Source organism: Atta cephalotes (assembly GCF_000143395.1).
Source record: "Atta cephalotes unplaced genomic scaffold scaffold00084, whole genome shotgun sequence".
In the NCBI taxonomy this organism is placed as follows: domain Eukaryota; kingdom Metazoa; phylum Arthropoda; class Insecta; order Hymenoptera; family Formicidae; genus Atta; species Atta cephalotes.
The window spans coordinates 120,232-141,743 of record NW_012130148.1 but is presented as its reverse complement, the minus strand read 5'-3'; the positions used below and the strand labels follow the sequence as shown (position 1 = coordinate 141,743).

General features: G+C 33.5%; 1 protein-coding gene across 1 annotated transcript in view; it reads left to right on the top strand.

Moving 5' to 3' along the window:
* The window catches only part of LOC105624640 (telomerase-binding protein EST1A), a 111,645-nt gene that overhangs the window by 45,107 nt on the left and 45,026 nt on the right, over positions 1–21,512 (top strand). The window contains 2 exon segments of the mRNA XM_012205997.1: positions 15,916–16,097; positions 18,076–18,149. Of these exon segments, the coding sequence (XP_012061387.1) occupies positions 15,916–16,097; positions 18,076–18,149 (256 nt within the window).

Genomic DNA, 21,512 nt, shown 5'->3' with positions numbered 1-21,512 from the left:
ATATATATATATATATATATCACACACACACACACACACACACACACACACACACACACACACACACACACACACACACACACACACTCCCACACATACATGTGTGTGTGTGTGTGTGTGTGTGTGTAAGATGTTTCTCAATATGTAACATGTATCCTCTATCTTATTATACCAAAATTTAATTGCAGAATTTTCAATTGATTCCGTGGGATTTCTTTTAACAAAAAACGTTTAAGAAATTGTATAACTTTTTTTATAATCTCGTCACGAAACAATCAAAGTTCTTTGAATCCAACGCGCAGCAACACAATCTTGCAAATTGAAATTCCACGTAAAGCAAGTTACGGTGATAAAACGAACGTTCACCAAAGACTGGTCGTGTTCCATTCGTCTCGACAGTTTATTGGCCTCGAATCAAAAGTCAGTTCAGCCTGACTCGCTGTTCATTTCCTGCCCTTCTAATCACGCGCGTGGTCTCGCGACCGCTCGGGACGAGATTACCTAACGAGTACGGCGATTCCGCGCTTTCGTTCCTTCGTTAAGCCAACAAATTGACGATCGTTCTGCAGGTAGCGTTGCGACTAATTCGGTCCGGCTATTAAAACTCGCTTCCTCCGCTTGATTGCGTATCACGAAACATATCACGATGCCAAGTAATAATTGCACCGAAGAAAACCTCGTGCGCTTCATTAATATCATTTTGTAAGCGTACATCTTCTTTTTGTTTTTATCACCAAGATAGAACGGTGATGTTAATGATATCGATATGAAGGTAAATCAAGCTTATTGTTGCGTGCTTGTGTCGCGATCTGAATTTACCGGATTCTCAATTTATCAGACCAGATTTACTGGAATGTCATTGCTCTTTCACTTGGATCTTTAAACATGTTCTCATGTGTTTTGATGATAGTTGCTATATTCCTTTTCATTATCTTATCTTAAATTTTTGTTTTTTATTTCTTTGAAAAAATCAAACATTCTCGATTTATATCGATTTGCATATTTTTTAATTTTTTTTGTTTTTTAAAGATAATTTGTAATTATTATGTATATAAAAAAAATTATTTAAATAGAATCTGTCAATCTGCTAATTAATCTGATGACTTACATTTTATTTTTCTCTAATTCTAAGAATTAGAAAAAGACAAATAATAAATTAAACCGAGATCAAAATTTATCTACATTGGTAGAAATGGATGTTAATCACGCATAAAATTTCCGCGAGCATTTAATATAGCATTAATCTTCAATAATTGAGTCCTGTTATGATTTATATTTATGAACATACTTTTTCTCGACGATTAACAAAAACTGATACGTCAAAACAAGCGTGATTTAGGAAACTATTTATTGAACGTATAGATGCTTGTCTATGTAAATAAGGTTTGAATATTGGAAGTGTTAACGTACGCGATACGTCGATGAGAAACCGGCTAACAGATCGATTAATCAATTAACTAGTGGCGCGTAGTCTTCTCGTTTATAACAAGAATGAGATGATGTGGCGCCAGATAAACGACAATTTACGAATTAATAGTGCTGTCATTAATTGATCAAGAGCAAAACGTGAATGTCATCTGGCAATTAATACCTCGCCTTCTTCGTGGTCGACGCGTATGGAATAACGATCCTAGAAAATGTCTACTGAGATTCCATACGGAGAAGAATGTTGTAGAACGTGTGGCGTTTATGTAAGATCAACTTTCCCGGGACGATCCAACGTCTATTTATTAACACCCTGCCGATCGTGCGTTCGTCATTGCACGAAGAAACTTTATCCTCTAAATTCTTTAAAGTAGAATCTCATTCTAAAGAGTGAAAATTGAACCAGTCTTGAAAAAAGTAGCTCAATTTGAAGTCTTTAAGAATGAGATTTTACACTCTTTAGATTGAGATTTAGTCTAAAAAGTTTTTTTAAAGAGAGTTTCCATTAAATATCGAATTGTATATTCAATTGATATTGGAATTAATTAAAGAGAATTCTCATACATTTGAGGAACACGATGCTACGAGTAAAATTATTCTGCTGTTCTGTATAGTGTCTTGAACATTGTTTATTTAGTATTTCATGACGCGATTCAAAATTTGAATTTTTCAAGTTTCTTCCGTGTCTTCGTTTTTTATAAATTTTTTTTGGAAGCTTAGATTTGTAGATTTAAATTTAGTCTGTATAGAATTTCTCGCGAGTTAAGCAACTACGCTGTGTGTATCGACAATGCAATGACGCGGACTCAGAGAAAGACGCGTTTACTTTTGTATTTGCATGAACACTTATACCTTCAGACGAGCGGCCTTTTGCGAAGCGGTTATTTACGACCGTTAATAACTTCCTGCGAAGAATCGCACAATAGCTGTAGATATTTGTTGCACTGCGCTGACACGTGATGCAAAGTTGTATCGAGATTCTTTCGATGTCCTGATATTCAAAGTTATTTGAATGACAATAATGACTGCGATACTTTGCTAATAATGCGGTTTTATTATAATTTAAAGACGCGTGTACCTAAATTAATAAATGTGTTATTGCCATATAACATCACATAATACTTAGGCTTAATTTTTCATTTTTCGGTTAATATGTAGTAGTTTCTTAACCTGCTTAACCTGCAGATGACAAAAATTCTTCTATATTCTTTATGTTATAAACAAAAAAAAACGAGGTATTTAAAAATTTAGCTATATATAATTTAAAAAAATTTTGTTGGATTATCAAAATAATTATGTAGAAATCTCAAGCATGAGATTTATGAGTAAATTTATGCTGCAAAAAGTTTTAACAACCAGTTTGATCGTCATCCTTTGATCTTTAGAATTATTTTAGCCCAACAAGTTTATTTTCAGATCTATATTTAGTTAAATTTTTAGATATTTTAGCAAAATCGTCCTTTTCAGGTATGATTCATCACTAAACTGATAGTTTTGTAGTGGTAACTTTTAAAAGTTACCAATAACATGATTCTCGTTATTAAACGAGAATTCAGTTTTAATTGTTTTTGACATTGGGTCTATTCGATTCGCATGGTTGTGTGTGTAAGAAATTTTAATTAGACTGTAAGAATGTTTAAATTTATATTGTATTGAGGAAGACTCAGTGAATCGAAACGTTTACGATGTTTTAATTTTGAATATATACACATCAAATTTTTTATTTATATATCTATTTTCTTTTGCTCGATTAGAATTTTTGTATTGCTGTTTAAAAATTATCTATTAGTTTAGTGATTAATCACAAAAAATACAATTTTTACATTATTCGAGTTAAGTCTAACAATAAATTAATTAGAAACTGAATATATCTTAGAAGATTTTCTCGAGAATTCAAGCCAGAAGAACAATTTAAGCCAGAAAAATTGACAATTAAAAATTCTAATTTTTTATGAAATTTCTTTATTTGTTAGATGGACAATATTGCATTTATTACAACATTACTAATTTTTTTTTGCAGATTTAAATAATTATTAATTTCGTATCTGTATGAATTCTTTTATTTAAAATCTTTATTTAAAAATGCTTTAAAGATTAGACTCTGAAGTAACGTAATATAGCTTTTTTAAACTATTAAAGAAATGAAAGATTATTTTCTTTTTTGCAAAAAACAATTCAACGTCAATCTACAGAGATACGCGTTTGTAGATTCGTTGTGATCGTTTTTATGTTTCTTCCAATGAACGACATATTCACGAATCACTGCTGTAAGCGTAACAAATAGCGCACGTAGATTGTGGATCTGTTCGTAAATTGTTGTTAGGGTGGTCGCGGCTTCCCATCTACATGGAAGTCTCGCAGCGCAAAGTCTTTCATCACCACGACCGTTCGTGCAGAAATCGCGAGAATTGAATAGCTCGTCTCGAAAGAACGTTGAGTACAGAAGAGATTCTCGATTTTCTAGACTGCGGTGGTCTCACTCTTATGTACTTCCGACATCCTATGAGAACGGTTTACTTTAATAATCGCGATAGCTACATTTTTTCCGGTATGTTCGTTGTAATGCGATAAAAGCTTGTTATATTATGCAGTTCGCTTTAAGCAATCTGCGCGACGATATGGCAATAAAAGGCTTACAAATCTAGTTTTACGACTTTGGACCGGCTCGTTAATCACGTGTAATAACACAATTATGATTTTATCGAGGAATAATTTTTTGCGATGCATAGCAAACGCATATCTGGTAGATTATGTTGCCTAATTTACATACTAATTTAGTGAAGAAAGCTCGCCGTTGATCTAACTTATCGCCAAGACATTACGAGTGTTTCCTGATCCATCACGTATGCATTAGAAATTGAAATAGGAAGTCTGCAATAAAGAAAACGAAGATACAGGGAAGATTAGGTTCGCGTGCTGTCATAGCGTGATGCAAAATCGTCGACTATCTTTCCATCGCTTTTTGTCGCCGTTAAACTCACCCCAAGGAACTGTAATTAGTTGAAATGGGATTGTTCGCGACACGGCATCATGTCATCCGATGATTTCCCGCCCCGACGCGTCGCAACTATCTCGTTCGTGCTCCCAAGATTCTTACTCGCTTTTTCTGCGCCGTCTTTTTCCGCGAACGCGCCGCGAGCGAACCCAATTACGGCCTATTCAGTGACTGTATCCATCTAGCTGCGACTGACGCGGGAAGAATGAGTCAGACAAAAATCTCTAGTCGGTTGCCTGGGTGAAGGTGTGGCGGATGACAAAAGGTCGCGCGTCTCAAGCCGACCCATCTTCTCTCCCTTTTGAACTCCGCTTCTCTGGACTTCTCTCTCCTAATCCCTGCCGATCTGCCGAGTGGAATAGACAGGACGGAATCATGTCGGCGACCTCGCAAGGTCTCGCCAAGGTCGAACGTTGAGCTCCCGAGCGAGCGAGCCGCCAGCTCTCTCGAGAGAGATGCTGATCTCTCCACCGGCGTGATCACCAATGCCACTAACATCCCATTGCTAACTGCCACTGTTACTGTTTGGCACGTCAACATCGTGACTCATTTGAGGACGAATAAAACGCTATCCGTCACACACACCTGTCTTTTGCGATGCGAAGATTCGATCAGAGATTTAGTTGTTATATATCTCGATATCTTTTGACAGTAGGAATAAAAGACATGGCGATGGAGATGATTGTGTCACCTCTCTCCCTCCCCCCCTCCCCTCCTCTCTCTCTCTCTCTCTCTCTGTTAAACTATTCGATTTTATACTGAATATCTAAAGAACTTAGCAAAAGACATATAATACTGAAAATTATTTTCAAATCATCAATCTTCAGAAAATCCATTGTGATAAAACTCATTTTAAATGACCTTACAATTCATGACCAAATTCAAGATAAAATTTTATTTATAATTTTATATGTATACGTGTCGCATATTCTAAATATAAATGTCTGTGTGAATTTTACTTCTACAAATGTTTGTAGGGTAATTCCGGCAAATACGCCGCGCTGGGATTTACACTGCAGAAGTCAGAAAAAATAGGAGGAGTGGGGATAATTTTTCCGCAACTCGTGTTACATGCCTTTATGTTATATTAGTATTGTGTTATGATTTCAGTTTCTTATTGTTAATATTAATGAAATTATTGTGAGTTGAATCGATTTGTCACTGCGTTAAGTAGCGCCATCATAAATTATAATCTACATAAAATGATTACTGTAGGACATGCAAAAGACTTAGTGGTTATTTCGTGATACATGAGTGTAGAGGAATAGTAAAGTATGTTGTATAACAAAATACAAGTACTTTGCTTTTTTGTTTGTTGTCTTGTATATGTTTTTGGGATATATAGCATTTTTAACAGACAAGATTTATGTCCAAAGTATACAAAATGTGTAGATTGAATTCAGTGCACTAAATACAATAAATACATTACATGAAATATGTACCTCATATTATAACATTTCTTACATTCGTAATACATCTAAGAAGATTGTAATTATTATTTATTATTTCATATATACATTTATCACTCTTATTCCTTAATAAAACTTTATAAACACATTTTATAAGTTATTGTGTTATTTTACGTCTTTTATATGCATTATTTGTAAATTTTTTATGAGTCATACATACCTCCCTCCCCCTATGAGTATATCTCCCCTTTACCTTTATAGGATACAAGACAAAAATGCAAGGGTTTAAAAAAGTTCATTTTTTAATATGGAATAAATATTTCGGATTTTTAATTTTTTTTCATAATAGTAGACAGTTTTCACTGATATAGTTCGTTTACTTTAAATAAATTATAATAAATAATACTTAATAAATTAAGTATAAGTTATATAATAAATAATACTTAATAAATTATTTTTGATAGGTGTATATACCGGATTATCCTATGTTACACGACAAGCAAAATTATAAATAGGATTCTATTTTGAATTTGGTCGATTTATATTAAATTTCAATTTATATTGAATAGATCGTCTAAAAAGGGCTTAAGAATGCAATGTGAATTAAAAAATAATAAAAAGTTAAAAGCGGAAATTTTTTGTTTTAATCTTGTTTCAATCTTTTGTTTGTGTATACATATTTGGTTCTTTTTATTTTAAAAAATGCAAAAAAAAATAATATATATATATATATATATGTTTTAATATTTTTGAATTTTATTTTATAATTTAGAATACACTTGTTTGGTTATGATTAAAATTAAGTAGATGGTCTTCTGAACTTAATAAAACGTAGCAAATAAATACAGTAATTGAATAAAACGACATTAAAATATCCCAAAAATTGTTTCAGAATATAAATAATACAATAAAAAATATTTTTTCCATTAATATCTTTGTGTATATATACGTCAAAGTATTTTGTGAAAAAAATAGTTAATAGAGCACAAACAATTTATGTTCATTAGGAAGATGATGGTTTCACGGTCGTGACGTGCAGAATTTCGGGAGATCATCTTTCAAAACTCGTAATGTCGAGCGGCGATCACGCACATTCATTGACGCACGGTCATTGGCCTGAAATGATCGTTTCTTGCGAAATTTATTTCATAACCATCTGGTTCCAGTGATACCAAAGAGCATGCGGGATGGTCGGAATAGAATCGAGAATACGGATATCGTAATCGAATGGTCGACTAGCCAATGTCGCACGGTGTCGTTTATTAAATCTCGAGTTTGCGGCGTAGTAAGGCGCAAAGTAACGAGTAAACCAGTTTATGATAACTTAACAGACTTACGAGCAATATCTCCCTTTTCCTGTCTAACCTTTTCCTGTCTCCCGTTTCTAGCCGTTCAGCTTTTCTCACATACCATTTTCCTTATCGATTGAAAAATGATCAAGGACGTCGCATATCTCTTCTCGCCGAGTGTACTTGCATGTGCTTGCACAGTGCGTGCTATCTCGGGGTCTTATAGTTCGTTCACACGGCGACGGAGTTGGCGTCGACAAGATCTCCTGTAACGTGTTCTTGGCGCCAGGCGCCTGCCAGTGATTCCTTCTGCGGCGGTGGCAGCTCTTCGCGTGCATGAACTGAGAAACGATCCCGTCTGTATTATCACAAAATTTCTCGCATGCGATGGAACATTCGCTCGTTCTTTTTTTTTAGCTCGTTTAGTTGTCAATTTCTTGGACAATCGCGGTTTGACAATCTATTATTACAAGGACTCCTCTTATAAATCCATAATGAATGAGAAGAGAGTCGAATGTAATTTCTGTTTAAAAATTAGGACGAAGTAAGAGTCTAACAATCTTGGATCAGTGAAAAAGGAAAGAGGAGACGAACTGAACGACCGTGTAAAAGATTTCGATCAAAAGAGATGCATTCGGACCAGCGGAAATTACGTTAAAAGTTAATGTACGCAATAATGTAGCTACGGGGAATGAAAGGGTTAAAGTCATTGAACCATTGCCGCGAGGTATGCACTATGTTAATAGTATGGTAATGTGACATGAGCAGGATATTACTGCTGGAAAATGCACGCCCGCGCGCGCGCACGCGAGTGCACCGATAAAATGACTAATAAAATGACGATTACGCCGAGCCCGGCCTAATGAGGAGAACCCATTAATCTACTGGCGTGATTAGCGCATGTAAACGGCGCGCGCGCGCGCGAAGGTTGACGGCGAGAATTCACCTATGTCCGATTATTTACGGGCGCTCTCGTACCTCATCGTCTTTATCTCCGGGCGGTCCGCGTACGTCGTTCGAAAAATATTATCACGGGGTCGTCGGTGTTAAATTCATTGCGCAATGTTGTATCTTTGTATCACGTTGCGACGACTTGTTTGAATTTTAAACCACTTTAATGGGACCATTAAAAAGACATACGTCTAAATAGCGAGAGAAATTCGAGCCCTTTAGTCTTGCGATGCGTTATTTTTTAATTTTACTGTGAGAGTAATTATGAGCGTAAAAATTGCGCGATTATCAACTTGTTAATTACTCCAAGCAATTAATTACTCAAGTTGTTTTTTAATGTGTTTTATTGCGTTAAAATTAAATTCTGCATTGGAATTATAAATAAAAATTATAATTAAAAAAAATTTTTTTCACGTTTTTTAAAAGTGTATTAATGTTAACCTTTTGGACAAATGATTGATATCCTGCGCAAATTTTTTCTTTGAAATACTTGGAGCTGAATAATCATCTTTATCCTTTGGTTTTTTTAATTCACAATTTTACAAAAATATTTTCTAAAAATGTTAAAGTATATGTAAGAATTATTTAATAATTTTTTTGTAAAAATGTTGAAAGTTAATCGAGACACGAATAACATGGTGTGTGATAAAGAATTAGAGAATGATTGTGTGAGAAAATATCTTATTAAACTGATATTTAACTAGGTATCGATATCTATGTCACAAGTCAATTAATCTTAAAGATTCTGTAACATAATTTTTGCGAATGATCCAATCTGGTGTATTTAGAATCAATTAGAGATCTTATAACAGAATCTAGCCAAGAGTAATTTTGTCAAAATCCTATGTGAAAGAATCAATATTCTATTGATGCCTTCTTGTATATGTGTGTGTATATATATATATATATATACACTATATACTTCTAACTTTAATTTATACTTATTTAAGTCTATAACCTTAATTAAAATATAAGTATGAGTTAAAGTGTATAAATTAAAGTAAAATAATATATACAAAAAGACGTTATAATCTTTTCTGTCTCATAGGATTTTGAAAAGATCTTGGCTAGACTTTGTTATAAGAGCTTTAAATAATTCTGAGTACACATGATTGGGGTCATTTCGCGTTCTGCGCAATTTTTTTTTTGTTAAAATATCAGGAATTATACTTAGAAAAATATTTGGCTGAACAAAGATCTTTTTGATTTTTTTTACACGATTTTACAAATATTTTTTAAACATATTAGAGTATATATAAAAATCGCTTAAGGGTCTATTCTATCTTGTGGCTTGAAAAAGAAGGTGATTGTTGACAATTTTTTTTCGGGAAAAGTAATGAAGATACATTCATTGTTTTCACATGTCATTTATTATACTTTTTTATTTAATTTTAAATTTTATGAAATCAATGTGCTTACTGTTAGTTTACATAAAGTTTCGGGAAAGAAGCTTCTCCGATTTGAATATGACCAGAACAGAAATATTGCAGATCGCATCTGAAAAAGTTAAAAAAACGATTTTTTTTCCTATTCAGAAAGAATGTCTCTATTGGATAGACTATGGATAGATAATTGACTTTAGATAAAAATTAACAAAAATGACTTATTTGAAAAAAAAAAGATTGATTTTTTTTACCTTAAATTATGCTCTTGCTTTGCGATATTGGTATAATTGCAGTCTATTCAGTAGAAAAATCATTGTTCTACAATCGTGCAAAATTTGAAAGCGATACGTTCAGTAGTTTTTGCTCTATCACTTCCATTAAATCGAAAAATGTTGTTTCGAGAAAAACGCATTTAAAATTTCAAGTTCACTTTTATAAATTATTTATGCCTATATTTGCCATATTAAGGTTTCAACACAATATTCTACACATTTGGCTATCATATTATGCAAAAAAATTTTTCAATTTTTTGATCCCAGCAAGGTATTGTAGAATGAACCCTTAATAATTTTTGTATACTTTTGTAAAAATGACAAAAATTAATCCGGGATACGAGCGACCTGTTACGTTGTAGGGATATTAAAGGATATTAAAAATCATTATATCGAGAATTAACATCGATATAGGTACTTATCAAGCAATATTTGCAAAAAATATTTTATCAACTGAATCAAGTACAACATCGTAGAAGTTGCACGGTATCATGCACGGTATCAACCTCATAATATCTCTATCATAGCCGTTAACGACCTAAGGGTACAACTCACGATAAATGCGAGTAAAACGCAGTAGCGTGGATTGAAACGTTAAACCGCAAAACGAGCGCTCTGTTACACGCGTTCATATCCGCGTGCGAGCAGGCGTTGCGCCATGCTGCTTAAATAATACGTAAAACACTCAGACGAGATATTCGCGGCCATTAAAATCATCCTGCACTTCGCGCGGATCTTGTTACTCTCCATATTGCAGCTACATTTAACGATACATTACGCTCTCTTGCCGACCATTAAGACGTGATTATCCTTAAACAATAGCTCTCTCATATTCCCCTTAGTCGTTATTAGAGGGAATGGGGCGGAAACCGAATTAACGAGTGCGTTCTTTATATGCGGATTTGTCAGCAGGTTCGAAAAAACGCGTTTCATCCGTCAAAGACAACGGTATCGTCGATACTGCCGCCAAGGTTATTACCATCCTTACCGTTACTTAAAGACCGAATAACTATCAAAAGAAAAAAAACGATCGTTTTCGAATACCTGAGAGATATGTAAAAACGAGCATTAAAAACAAAACAAGTCTTTTTCTTCACGAAAAGAAATTGAGGAATGCGTAATGAGGAAAGGAGACATTTAAATGCGAATTACGCAATGTATGTATATAACATTGCGTAATTCGAGGTATATTTTTTTTATTTTTCTGCTGAACATAATATTACGTATATTCAAAATTAGCTAAAAAAGAGATTTTTTTAAATGAAAAAAAAAAGAGGAATGTAAACAATGTGCTTTTTAAGAGATCATGAATTACGTGTTGGATGAATTTTTTGAGTAAACAAGTGTAACGAGGTTTTTATTTAATTTGAAATTAAAGAAGAATCTCGTGAAAATGATATCTCGATGGCGCGCGGCGAATTCATTGAATTAGAAGAACGGTGTCTATTAGAATTGTTAATAATTGAATTATCTGCGCGCAGCTTACTAACTTGATTCCATCCGTTTTCGCGGTGTTAATATCGGTCCGGGAAACAGGAAGACCGAACTTACCCACCGACTTCATTAAAAGCGTTTCTTGTTCCGTGCGAGATCTCGTTGTCGCATTTACCTCATTAGTTAAAGATCTCGATAAGAGAAAATGTGCGCATCTTTTACGAAGTTCGTTGGCCTTACGACATTCGTGCGGAGCATCGCTACATGGAACTCGTATATATATATACAATAATTATGATTATTACTGTTACTATGTTATAGTTAATATTATACGTAAGTTCTATCAGCAAATGTATATATAGTTGACAATCCAGAAATAATTAATTATAGTTATTATTATTCTAATAATGGCTGCAAGTAATTTAATTATAATTTAATATAATTTTTGAAGAATTATATAAAATGTGATATAAAATATAGTACACAAATGATCATAAATTATATTGAGTTATCCGGAAAGTTCGTGCCGACTAATCTATATAATTTAATAAATGTATACTAAAATTTAAATTTTCTGCGTTTCAATTTTCCTTCAACATCGGCACAAACTTTCCGAACAATCCAATAGTTAAATTATAGTAATTGTAATTATTTTTATAATAATAGTAATTATAATTATAGTCATTTCCAGATTATCAACTATATATACATATACTTATTGATAGAATACGTATAGTTATTATCACTAACATTATAGTAATAATCATAAATATGCTAACATTATTTATTTGTATTTATTATTAGTCTTTGTTTTCAGTGTATATTTTGGACAAAAAAATTGTTATTTACTATTTGATTGTATTAAATCGATGATTCAACACTATTAAATATGGAATATATTTTTTATAATTTTTGTGTAGTCACAGTCATGGTGTATCTAGTCACGGATTAATGTTCGTAGTTAGATCGTTTTTTTTTTCACGCGAAAGACGAGGAAATCGTACAAGTCGACACGGGACGATACGCCTGAGTTTCGCTAATGATCGTGATGGCAATTAGTTAAAGCCTCTCCCTGTAAATCTTCTCTAACTAATTACCTTTTACACCCCTCCCAATCCCCGATGAGACCACACGGGCTTTCTCGAGGGCGACCTCGCGGTTAAACGCTAATTATTATCCCTGTCCGCGATAAATTAAACTGCCAGAGTCTACCTTCAAATATGGCTGTTGTGCGTATGCACGACGCTTGATGGAAGATGGCATAGACGTGGCACGGTGCGCTACTCTCTCGCTTGTTAAATTTGTGTTAGGCTTCTATTCTGCAGAGTTAATTCGCGTCATACATATACGCACAATGCAAAATCACGCCCTTACTATCGCGCGTGAGCGGAATGTTCGGACATCTTTGGAATTGCCGCCAACTTTTACGGCAAGCGAAAAAATAGGGACGACTAATGCATGCAGATCTATCTGTTGTTGTAATTTTCCTAGTTGCTTTCTTTTTTTGGATATTTTGTCATTTGGTATATGCAAATTATTTTAGATTTTTACTGCATCTCTAATTTAAATATTATATACAGTAGCGCACGAAATACTATATTATTGTATTTAATTATCCAATTTTTAGGCTTTGATAATCAATTTCAGTTCTGTATCAATTTTGTTAGAAATAAATGTGTTATAAATCAAATGATATAATATTTTATGTGCCATTCTGTATATGTAATTTTTATCGCGCACTATTTACTTTACTTTTTACTATACTAGACTAAACGAAATCTGTAGGGGAAGCATTTCTTGTTTAATACTCACCACAATAGAGAATCAACCGCTTTTCTTTGAGAAACTGAGAAAGTCGAAATTTATGAAAAAGATAAATGTATATAACATTTGTTTTGATTACACAATTTGCTACCTTGTCAGTAATATTGAGTTTCAGATAGATCGATGTATGCCTTTTCTCATTCAAATTGAATTGACTTTTCCGAATCATTGATTAACATTAATTTTGTGACTGTCATAATATCCTGTATCTCTTTACTTTTTATACTATTATATATATTAATCTCTTAGTACACAATACTTTCAAAATATGCGATAATAGCCGTTCGCAAAATAAATGTAGCGAGAAATCAATTAATTAGCATCGCGGAAAAGGGGCAACGATTTCTTCGACGGATTCGAGTATCAATTTAATTTATTTTTTTATTAAACATGCTTTTTTTCTAAATGGATTTTACATTTTATTTTCAATATTCTATATATTAAGAGATCTTTAGAATATTTTTTTTCTTTGAATTATGATGAATATCCACTTTACAAAGGACTTGCATCTATCTTGCTGTGCCTACTACATTATTCGTTTTTCCGTGATAAACGCCAGTAGTTTTGATAAGTGGCGTTTTTGTATGGATTCATTACACCATCGTTAGCGACGCTCATCTAATTAGCTTCGCTATAGCTCGCTAATAAAGATGTACAAAGCAATGAGCAACGGGACTTTCACCGAAGATGCATAATATTCGTGCGAATATTCGTATCCCCGAAGTAGCAGCATTCGATGCCTAAAATTGAAAACGATTGCATATAAGATGAATCATTTTCGAAATCGATATTAAAATGTATATCGATAATAAAACACGCGAGGTAACGAAAAACTTCATTTTCCAACGGCTCTTTTTGTATTTATTTGTTTTTATGACATTTTAATTAAGATTGATAAAAATCATGTTTTAAACTGTTTAAAACATGCTTAATCAAATTTAACATGTTTTAAACACTTTTTTTAAATAATATTGTTTAAAACATGTAAGTATTAAAAATATATTTGAAAAAAAAACTGTTTTATTCTTAAAAAAAAATCTTTTATAAAAATTATCTCTTATCAACCCATTTTATTTTTTATGTCATATTGAATTTAAATTGTTACACTGAGAAAAAAATATAGTTAATTTTAATAAATATTTAGTTCGATACTGCTCTACTAAACATTTACAATAACACTTACAATAATTAAATACTTGTTCAATAAAAAAAATGATTGTTAAATCAAATTAACATTACTTGTATCAAATAAATATATCTTTATATTTAATAAATATTTAGTTGGCAGTATTCAATTAAATATTTATTAAAATTGACTATATTTTTTTTAGTGTATATTCTGCAATTCTAGTTTAAGTGGAAAAATACAATATTTTTCTAATTTTATAAATTCCTTCTAAAGTTCAACTTTCAAATGTCGCGTTGTAGGAAAATTTAAGCAACATTTACAACCAAACAGTATTTTTAGCTTGATAGTAATTGAGCAGACGAAGTAGTAAGTAAGACTTATTCTCTTTCAAGTTCCAGAATTAAAGGAGACGATATTCGGGGGTACTTCTGTTACTGCAAATTAAAATATTCTCATAGATGATATCGCTTGATCTTTTCTCTCTTTCGAGAGAATTGTTTCCCTTCGCCAAGGAATCGATTCATTACGATGTATAGTAAATTCCCTCCGAAGATATCACTTCAAGAAACGGTCTAGAAATGACTCGAAGAAAGTGGAGGTAGTGCAGCAGAAGGTTGTGTCATGACCTTCGCTCTTCTGAATCTACCGGGAGCCCCGTCCCGTCACGTAGTTTCGATACAACGCGTAATGACAGTCCCGAAGAGAGAAAATGTACGGCCGCCGATGGCGAATCCGGTCGCGACGCTGAATAGATTGCACATCGATCAGCCATCATCATCATCACCGAAACGTGATCGCTACCGGCATTAACTTACGCGTTTTTCCCCCTCCAATGTAACAATCAGCACCAATTTGCTGTCCGGATATTGCCGTGTGTAGTAGATGCACCCTCGCATTCTGTCTCTTCCTTCCTTCGTGAAGAGTTGATCGTAATTACTCGGAACAATCTTCAGATTCTGACGATTGTGACGATTTTCAATGCTATTCTATAAGAGATGAAGTTATAAGAGATGAAAGTTCTTTCAAGAAACTTTCTCACTTGAATGTGACAATTGTAAAAATTATAGGCCCCGAAAATTAAATTTTTATAAGACGTACGTAAAAGAAAAATAAAGCCACGAAATAAAAAACTATATAAATCGAAAGAAAGAATATTATTCTACAGCTATAAAAAAAATTTAACTACAGATATATATCCCTTCACTTACGATTACTTCGAATTTTGGGTCGCTATTCGATAAAAATTAGAAAAAGATGAAGAGTGTTTAAGTTGAACCGAGATTAAGATTTACATTTATGAAAATTATTAACACCTAATTAGTAATTATTTAGGTCCAAAGTGACTAAAAATAGAAATATTATTATTAAAAGAGAAAGAAAAACAATAGATTTAATATTAAACAAAATAATTTTAATACACATAGATGCATTATTTCAACATCAATTTTAATCGTAACTGGTTCTTCATAGATTTAATACTACTTTTATATTACTACTATTTTCAACTTACGATTAATTTTATTTACGACTGAAGTTTCTCTCCGTGCGTAATCCCATCGTAAGTAAAGAGATACTGTATATCTTAAAACTACATAGTTATGTTTAACTTTAGTTTATATTTAACTATAAAAATTTTAATTATGTCTTCCTGTCACGATTTGAATACAAGACGATATTATCACTATTTAATATGTGTTTTTCTTTCATGAAATTGAGTTATTTTTCTTAATCTAAGATGTATGTAAATTGTATGGCGAACGTGTATGAATTTATTTCATCCTATTATGATTTTTTTATTGCAGATTCTCAAATGGAGCAAGGCTATAGATCAGAAGTCCAAGAACGAGCACTCGTCGTATCGTTGCAGATGTTCAGCTTGATCTTGGAACGTGGTGTCTATCTACTGAAAGCTCAGCTAGATAGCGAGCAGGAACCGAGGCTGGTGGTCGGCGAGGATCTCCAAGTGCTTCTACCGGCTATTAAGGTACTTTCTCCCCCTCTTTCCTCCATCAATACGTATCGGTTGAGCGAAGTCTTAATTGCGTTTCGCGACGCAAGTCGGCGAGCGTAAGTCAATTTCCGAGTCGAAACGTTGCCTCGATCACGTCCATCGTCCGCAGCTCGCTATTACGGAATAATTAGATCTGGAGCAGTGGCGGCCAACCTCTTAACTTCTTGCTAGAACACATCACGATTCTCATATCTTGAGAGCTAATATAAATACTATTTGTAAAAAAGCCTATTTGTAAAAAATAGCTTTTATCGTTCATTCATTGCTATGACTTTTATTCACTTCCGTCTCCCACGGAATAATTTATGGTAGGCCGTTGGTTAATTATTACTGGTATAGATTGCATCATTCTGAAAGACATCGGGTTTTCTTCGTCAACTAGATTCTACTTCTCATCGCTGTCGCAGCCCCGGACTCGAATGCTTAATCATAAAGAATTTATGAAGTGTTGCGAGAGTCGCGCCCACACATCCGCTGATGACCGACATGTCGAATCCAAAATCTGATTATGTCGCAACTTAATAATATTATACTTGACGATCACAATTAATGTATCTATCGTATGTCATCGCGTAAGTGCATGTTTTGATTAATGATGATGATCAGGTATCGGAACTTTGAAATTACACGATTTCTTATCTAACTGAATGCTAAGCCATATAAAAGATTGATCGTAAAATGATAATGCAAGCATACAAAATCGAAAAAATAAGATTAACAACCAAGAAGGTGGATGTTGCTTAAAATGAGTACTTACTACATAAATAAATATTAATCTTATGCTACAAAAGTACGTAGTAGAATTTTTTTCAGATCATTGAAAATAATGAATTAATAATCATTAACCATCGATTAACTATCAATTTTATGGCATTAAATAATTTTTTTCTAATTATGTACTGGGAAATTATCGTGTCTTTGCACAGTCATTATGTATTTCTCGACTAATGATAAAAGATGTAAAGAAAAAAAGAAACAATGATTACTATCGGAATGCGAGCTGATACAAGGAATAATAGCCAGACTCGCGCTTGCGACTGAGGTGAGACCATTAATATTGCCGATAAAGTAGACACGATACAAGGCCGTTGGAATATGTTTCACTGTATGAGGATGGATGGACGTTCTCAATGAAAAAAGAGTTTCACAGGAGTGTCTATAAATAGCGAGGTATTTTTGCGTTCTCCGACATTTAAAAATTTGATAAGACTATAAACGAAAGAAATAAAAATTTCGGAAGAAGTATGTTCCTCAAATATAAGATTCTATTATATTAGGAAGAGAAAATAATACGAGATGTCCTTGATTCGAAAAATAGATATCCTTGATTTGAAATTTTTGTTCAGGTCTTCTTTGTAACTATTGTTGAAATTTTTATTAATACTGTAGCATTTATAATTTCTTATTCTTATTATAGTGTTATCTTTTTCGACGCATAATCACGCTTTTATTAAGAGATAATTTTTTTTTAAATATGCTCGCATTTTATTTTAATGTTAACTTATCATTTCTCACTTTTGAGTGTAGGCTATGATTGAATATCATCAAAAAGTTGGTTCTTGTTGAAATCAGAGCTTTATTTCTGTTTTTACGTATATCCTCTAAAAATTTACTTTCTGGAATTTACTTATGATTTTTATAATTGTCATATTTAAACGAGAAAGTTCCTCGAAAGAACTTCCTCTTTTATAGAGTAACATTTAATTTATAAATAATTTTTTAAAAATACACTTGCATTTCTTTTTAATGTCAACTTTTTATTATTTCTTTATTATTTCTTCTTCTGTTTGAGTATGAGATTGAAAAAGTTCAAAAAGTTAATTCTTGTTAAAAATTGAAAAGATTATCTGCGTATCATTGACATTTTAGTTTTATTATATATTTATTATATATTGATCTTATTATGTATTAATTTGGATTATAAACTATGTTATTTCCTTTGTTTCTGCAGATCTGGTGCGATTGGATGCTTTGCCATAGCACTGTTTGGAATCCTCCGCCGTCTTGCACGGATTACAGAGTCGGGTAAGTTTCTTAATCTTAAACTCAATAAAGAAAATGAGATTTGCGTGTACGCGGCCTTTAGTCACCGTAATGCTCTGCTTGAGGAAAGTCCCTAATCTCCTTATATTGTTTCGCAACATAAATTTCGTTTGGCTTACGGACTGCCCTGTCTTGGTTTAATTACAACTTTGTTGCGCATTCTAACCGCGCGTTGCAAAATCATACTTTCGGGATTAAAGTTAGATGCCAATGTGTGAAAAAATGAATGTCATGTGTACTAAGAATGTAGCGTGCAACAGAAATGTTCGATATATCTTGAACTTGTCGATCCTGTGGTTTTGTGGTTCGTGTGGTTTGAATCGGCCCATCGACTTCCAGCGAGTGCGACGTTTACGGGGGAATTTGCGCTGTATAAAAATTTGTATTCATTGAAGCTGATGTGCAATATCGAAGATGATGGGCAGAGACTCAAGGAAGGTTTTAAGAATCTATTAATAATTTTCATTTTTGAAATAATCTACACATATTTTTATTAGTTGTTTGAGCTTATTTACTGAATAATTTATGTAACGTTATGTAACATTAAAGCTAGATGTGGTACTCTAATAATAATTTAAATAATTATACATAATTTATGAAATTTGAAAAATAACAAATCTCCTTAGAATATTTTCAAAGCTTATTTAAGCAAACATTTGAGTTTATTTACTCAACAATCAATATAATAAAAAAACTAGAGGTACACAAGTAATAAGTTGAGATAAGTTAAATGATACACGAATAATAATTATATGTTGAACATTAATTTTTGAGATCTGAATAAATGATAAACCTTTTTTGGAAAATTCCAATTTAAGAATGGATATAATTTGTTTAAAAATATTTACTTAATCCCTATTTTATAATATTTTATACTAATAAACACTAGATTCTGAAATCAATTATTTTCAAATATATTTTGAAGTTTTATCAGAGATTATTATTATGAAAGAAGATTAATTCGAAAATAATTATTGTCCGAACATCTTTAGCCTTGGGATCGTAGCTGTCGCGCACGAACGAAGTACAAAGCACGTAGCATGTAGCGTGATCATGCTCACTGACGTCTGGCCTTGGAATAATTATTTCAAATCTGAGAGCGAGAAAGATCATTAGCATGCGAAGTGCTACTGTCGGAATCTAATCATATTTGACTATTCGAGATAAATTATATAACCAATCTCATTTGAAAACGCCTTAAGCACTTTTAGCTTTGAAAACTTCCGACTTTTTTTTCTGTACATCTATCTTTGAATTTAGACTACCGCTACTGTTTTTAACAAAACGGAATAACGCGCGAATTCGAAGACGAAGTGACAAATTGACAAGAGAGAGCATTAAATTTTTACATACATTTTATTTGATCAGCCATGTCAGCTTTAAGACTAATATTATATTTATTCGTTTTTGTCGTACGACAAATTTTTTAATCGTATTAATGGCAAGAGGAGAGGTTATTGAATCTCTATTCTATAGCCAATCAATAGATTTGTACGATAAAAATGGATAAATATATAATAATATTAGCTTACAAGCACCTTTTTATATTGACGCTTGATGCTCGTTTTTAGCGTCACATGATTAAAATTGACGCTTGATATTCATCAATTTATCACGTGGCCTATTTCGATGCTAAAAATGAGCATCAGCATGAAGTTGTGTCTCAATAGACACGAGCATGTTCTAGCGAGAGCCGATATCTCACGAATGGGGAGAAGTGATGGAAGTGAGTATGGCGTAGGTCACGGTCAACCGCTGCATCGTATCGAGGCTCGATCTCGCGCGAGTCGCGCATCGTACACCAGGTTCCCGCGGCATTATTCTACCACGCTCCTTTCGCATTTGTAGCGAATGCATAAGTTACTGTCCCGCTTTAATTATTACCGCGCATCGTTCTAATTTCAACGAGGAGGGCGCGGGTTTCGCGCAACCCCGTGGACGCGCGAGATATGCTGGTCTACATGACGCTTTTGTCGAATGGATTAAGCCTTCGAAGCGCCAAGGAAAGAGAGACCGAGGAGGAGATTTGTACATTCGGCCGCGGCTTCGTCGCAGCTGCACGTAGCGACTATTAATTCAGGTTGACACTTGAGGTGTTTTGAATTATTGCTGTTGTATCGGACTATTAATTTCCTCGCGCGGTGATGTCTCGGTGAATCGCACGCGGTGTGAGAAACTCGCGGGTAAAGACATCGCGACACCCGCGGCGGAACGTCAGACGACGTTCCCGTGGCGCGACACGTGTTCGTGATTGTAATGTCCCGCTTCATTTCTAATTTATAATTCTTACACTCTCTGCTGTCGCAATTTGATTGACAAATTTTCGAAAAAGAGGCAAAAGAACGGATCAATGTGTTGTCACGGAGATCACTGGCGCGAGATATCAAAGTGTCATTTAATTTATATCTAAAATATCGAGAGTATAGGAGTTCTATAAATTATTATCAGTGATGACCTAATTGAACGAGATAATTTTAAATAGCTGCATCTATTTCTTATGAAGATGGAAATAAATTTTTGCTTTACTTGGAATATGCGCGATATTAAAAATATTAATGAAAGAAATATCATCTATTAGAATCAATAATTAGCCGACTCCTGACGCCTTTCATAGATATGTATTTTAAAATTTTTCTTAAATAATTAGCACGCTAGTGCATTGACATATAGTGCTTTTCCTAATTGAAATAAAAATATAGAAAATTTATTAGATGTAGAAAAGTGGTTTAAGACAAAAATTAATATTATCATGGATTTGGGCACATTGAAATTATGACACTCTTGAATATTATTATCAGTATTTTACGATCTAATATACTTCAATTTTATCTGATAATAATTTTTCATCTGCTGATGTTATGAGAATAATAGATTTTTATTTGAGCTTTACTTTTTCGCAAGCGCGAACCTGTTGTACCCGAATTCTGCACTGTGCTGAATCATGGCGCTAAATAAGGGACCTGAGAGCACGGGGAAATCCCGACGCCCCGCTATGAGAGCCGTTTGAGAGCCTCGTGGACCAGCATTTCATCAAGGAGCCGGGTCGGTGCGTCTCGAATTGATCATATGCGAATTGATCAAACGTGAGCGAATACATTTTAGTGCGCGCTTCGTGCGCGCTCCGTAGAGAAAACGAGAGAAGAGGAAGAAAGAGAGAGCAATGCGCCGTTCATCTTATCGACGCACGGCGCATCGTCGCTTCTCGGCGCGAGTTTCGCTAATGAGATAAAATAAAAGAAGAATAAGAGTAGCTAGTAAAAGAGACAGAGAGAGAAAGAGAGAGAGAGAGAGAGAGAGGGATAAGAGTCACGCTTGTCCGACTGATGCAATCTACTGTCCATTAAA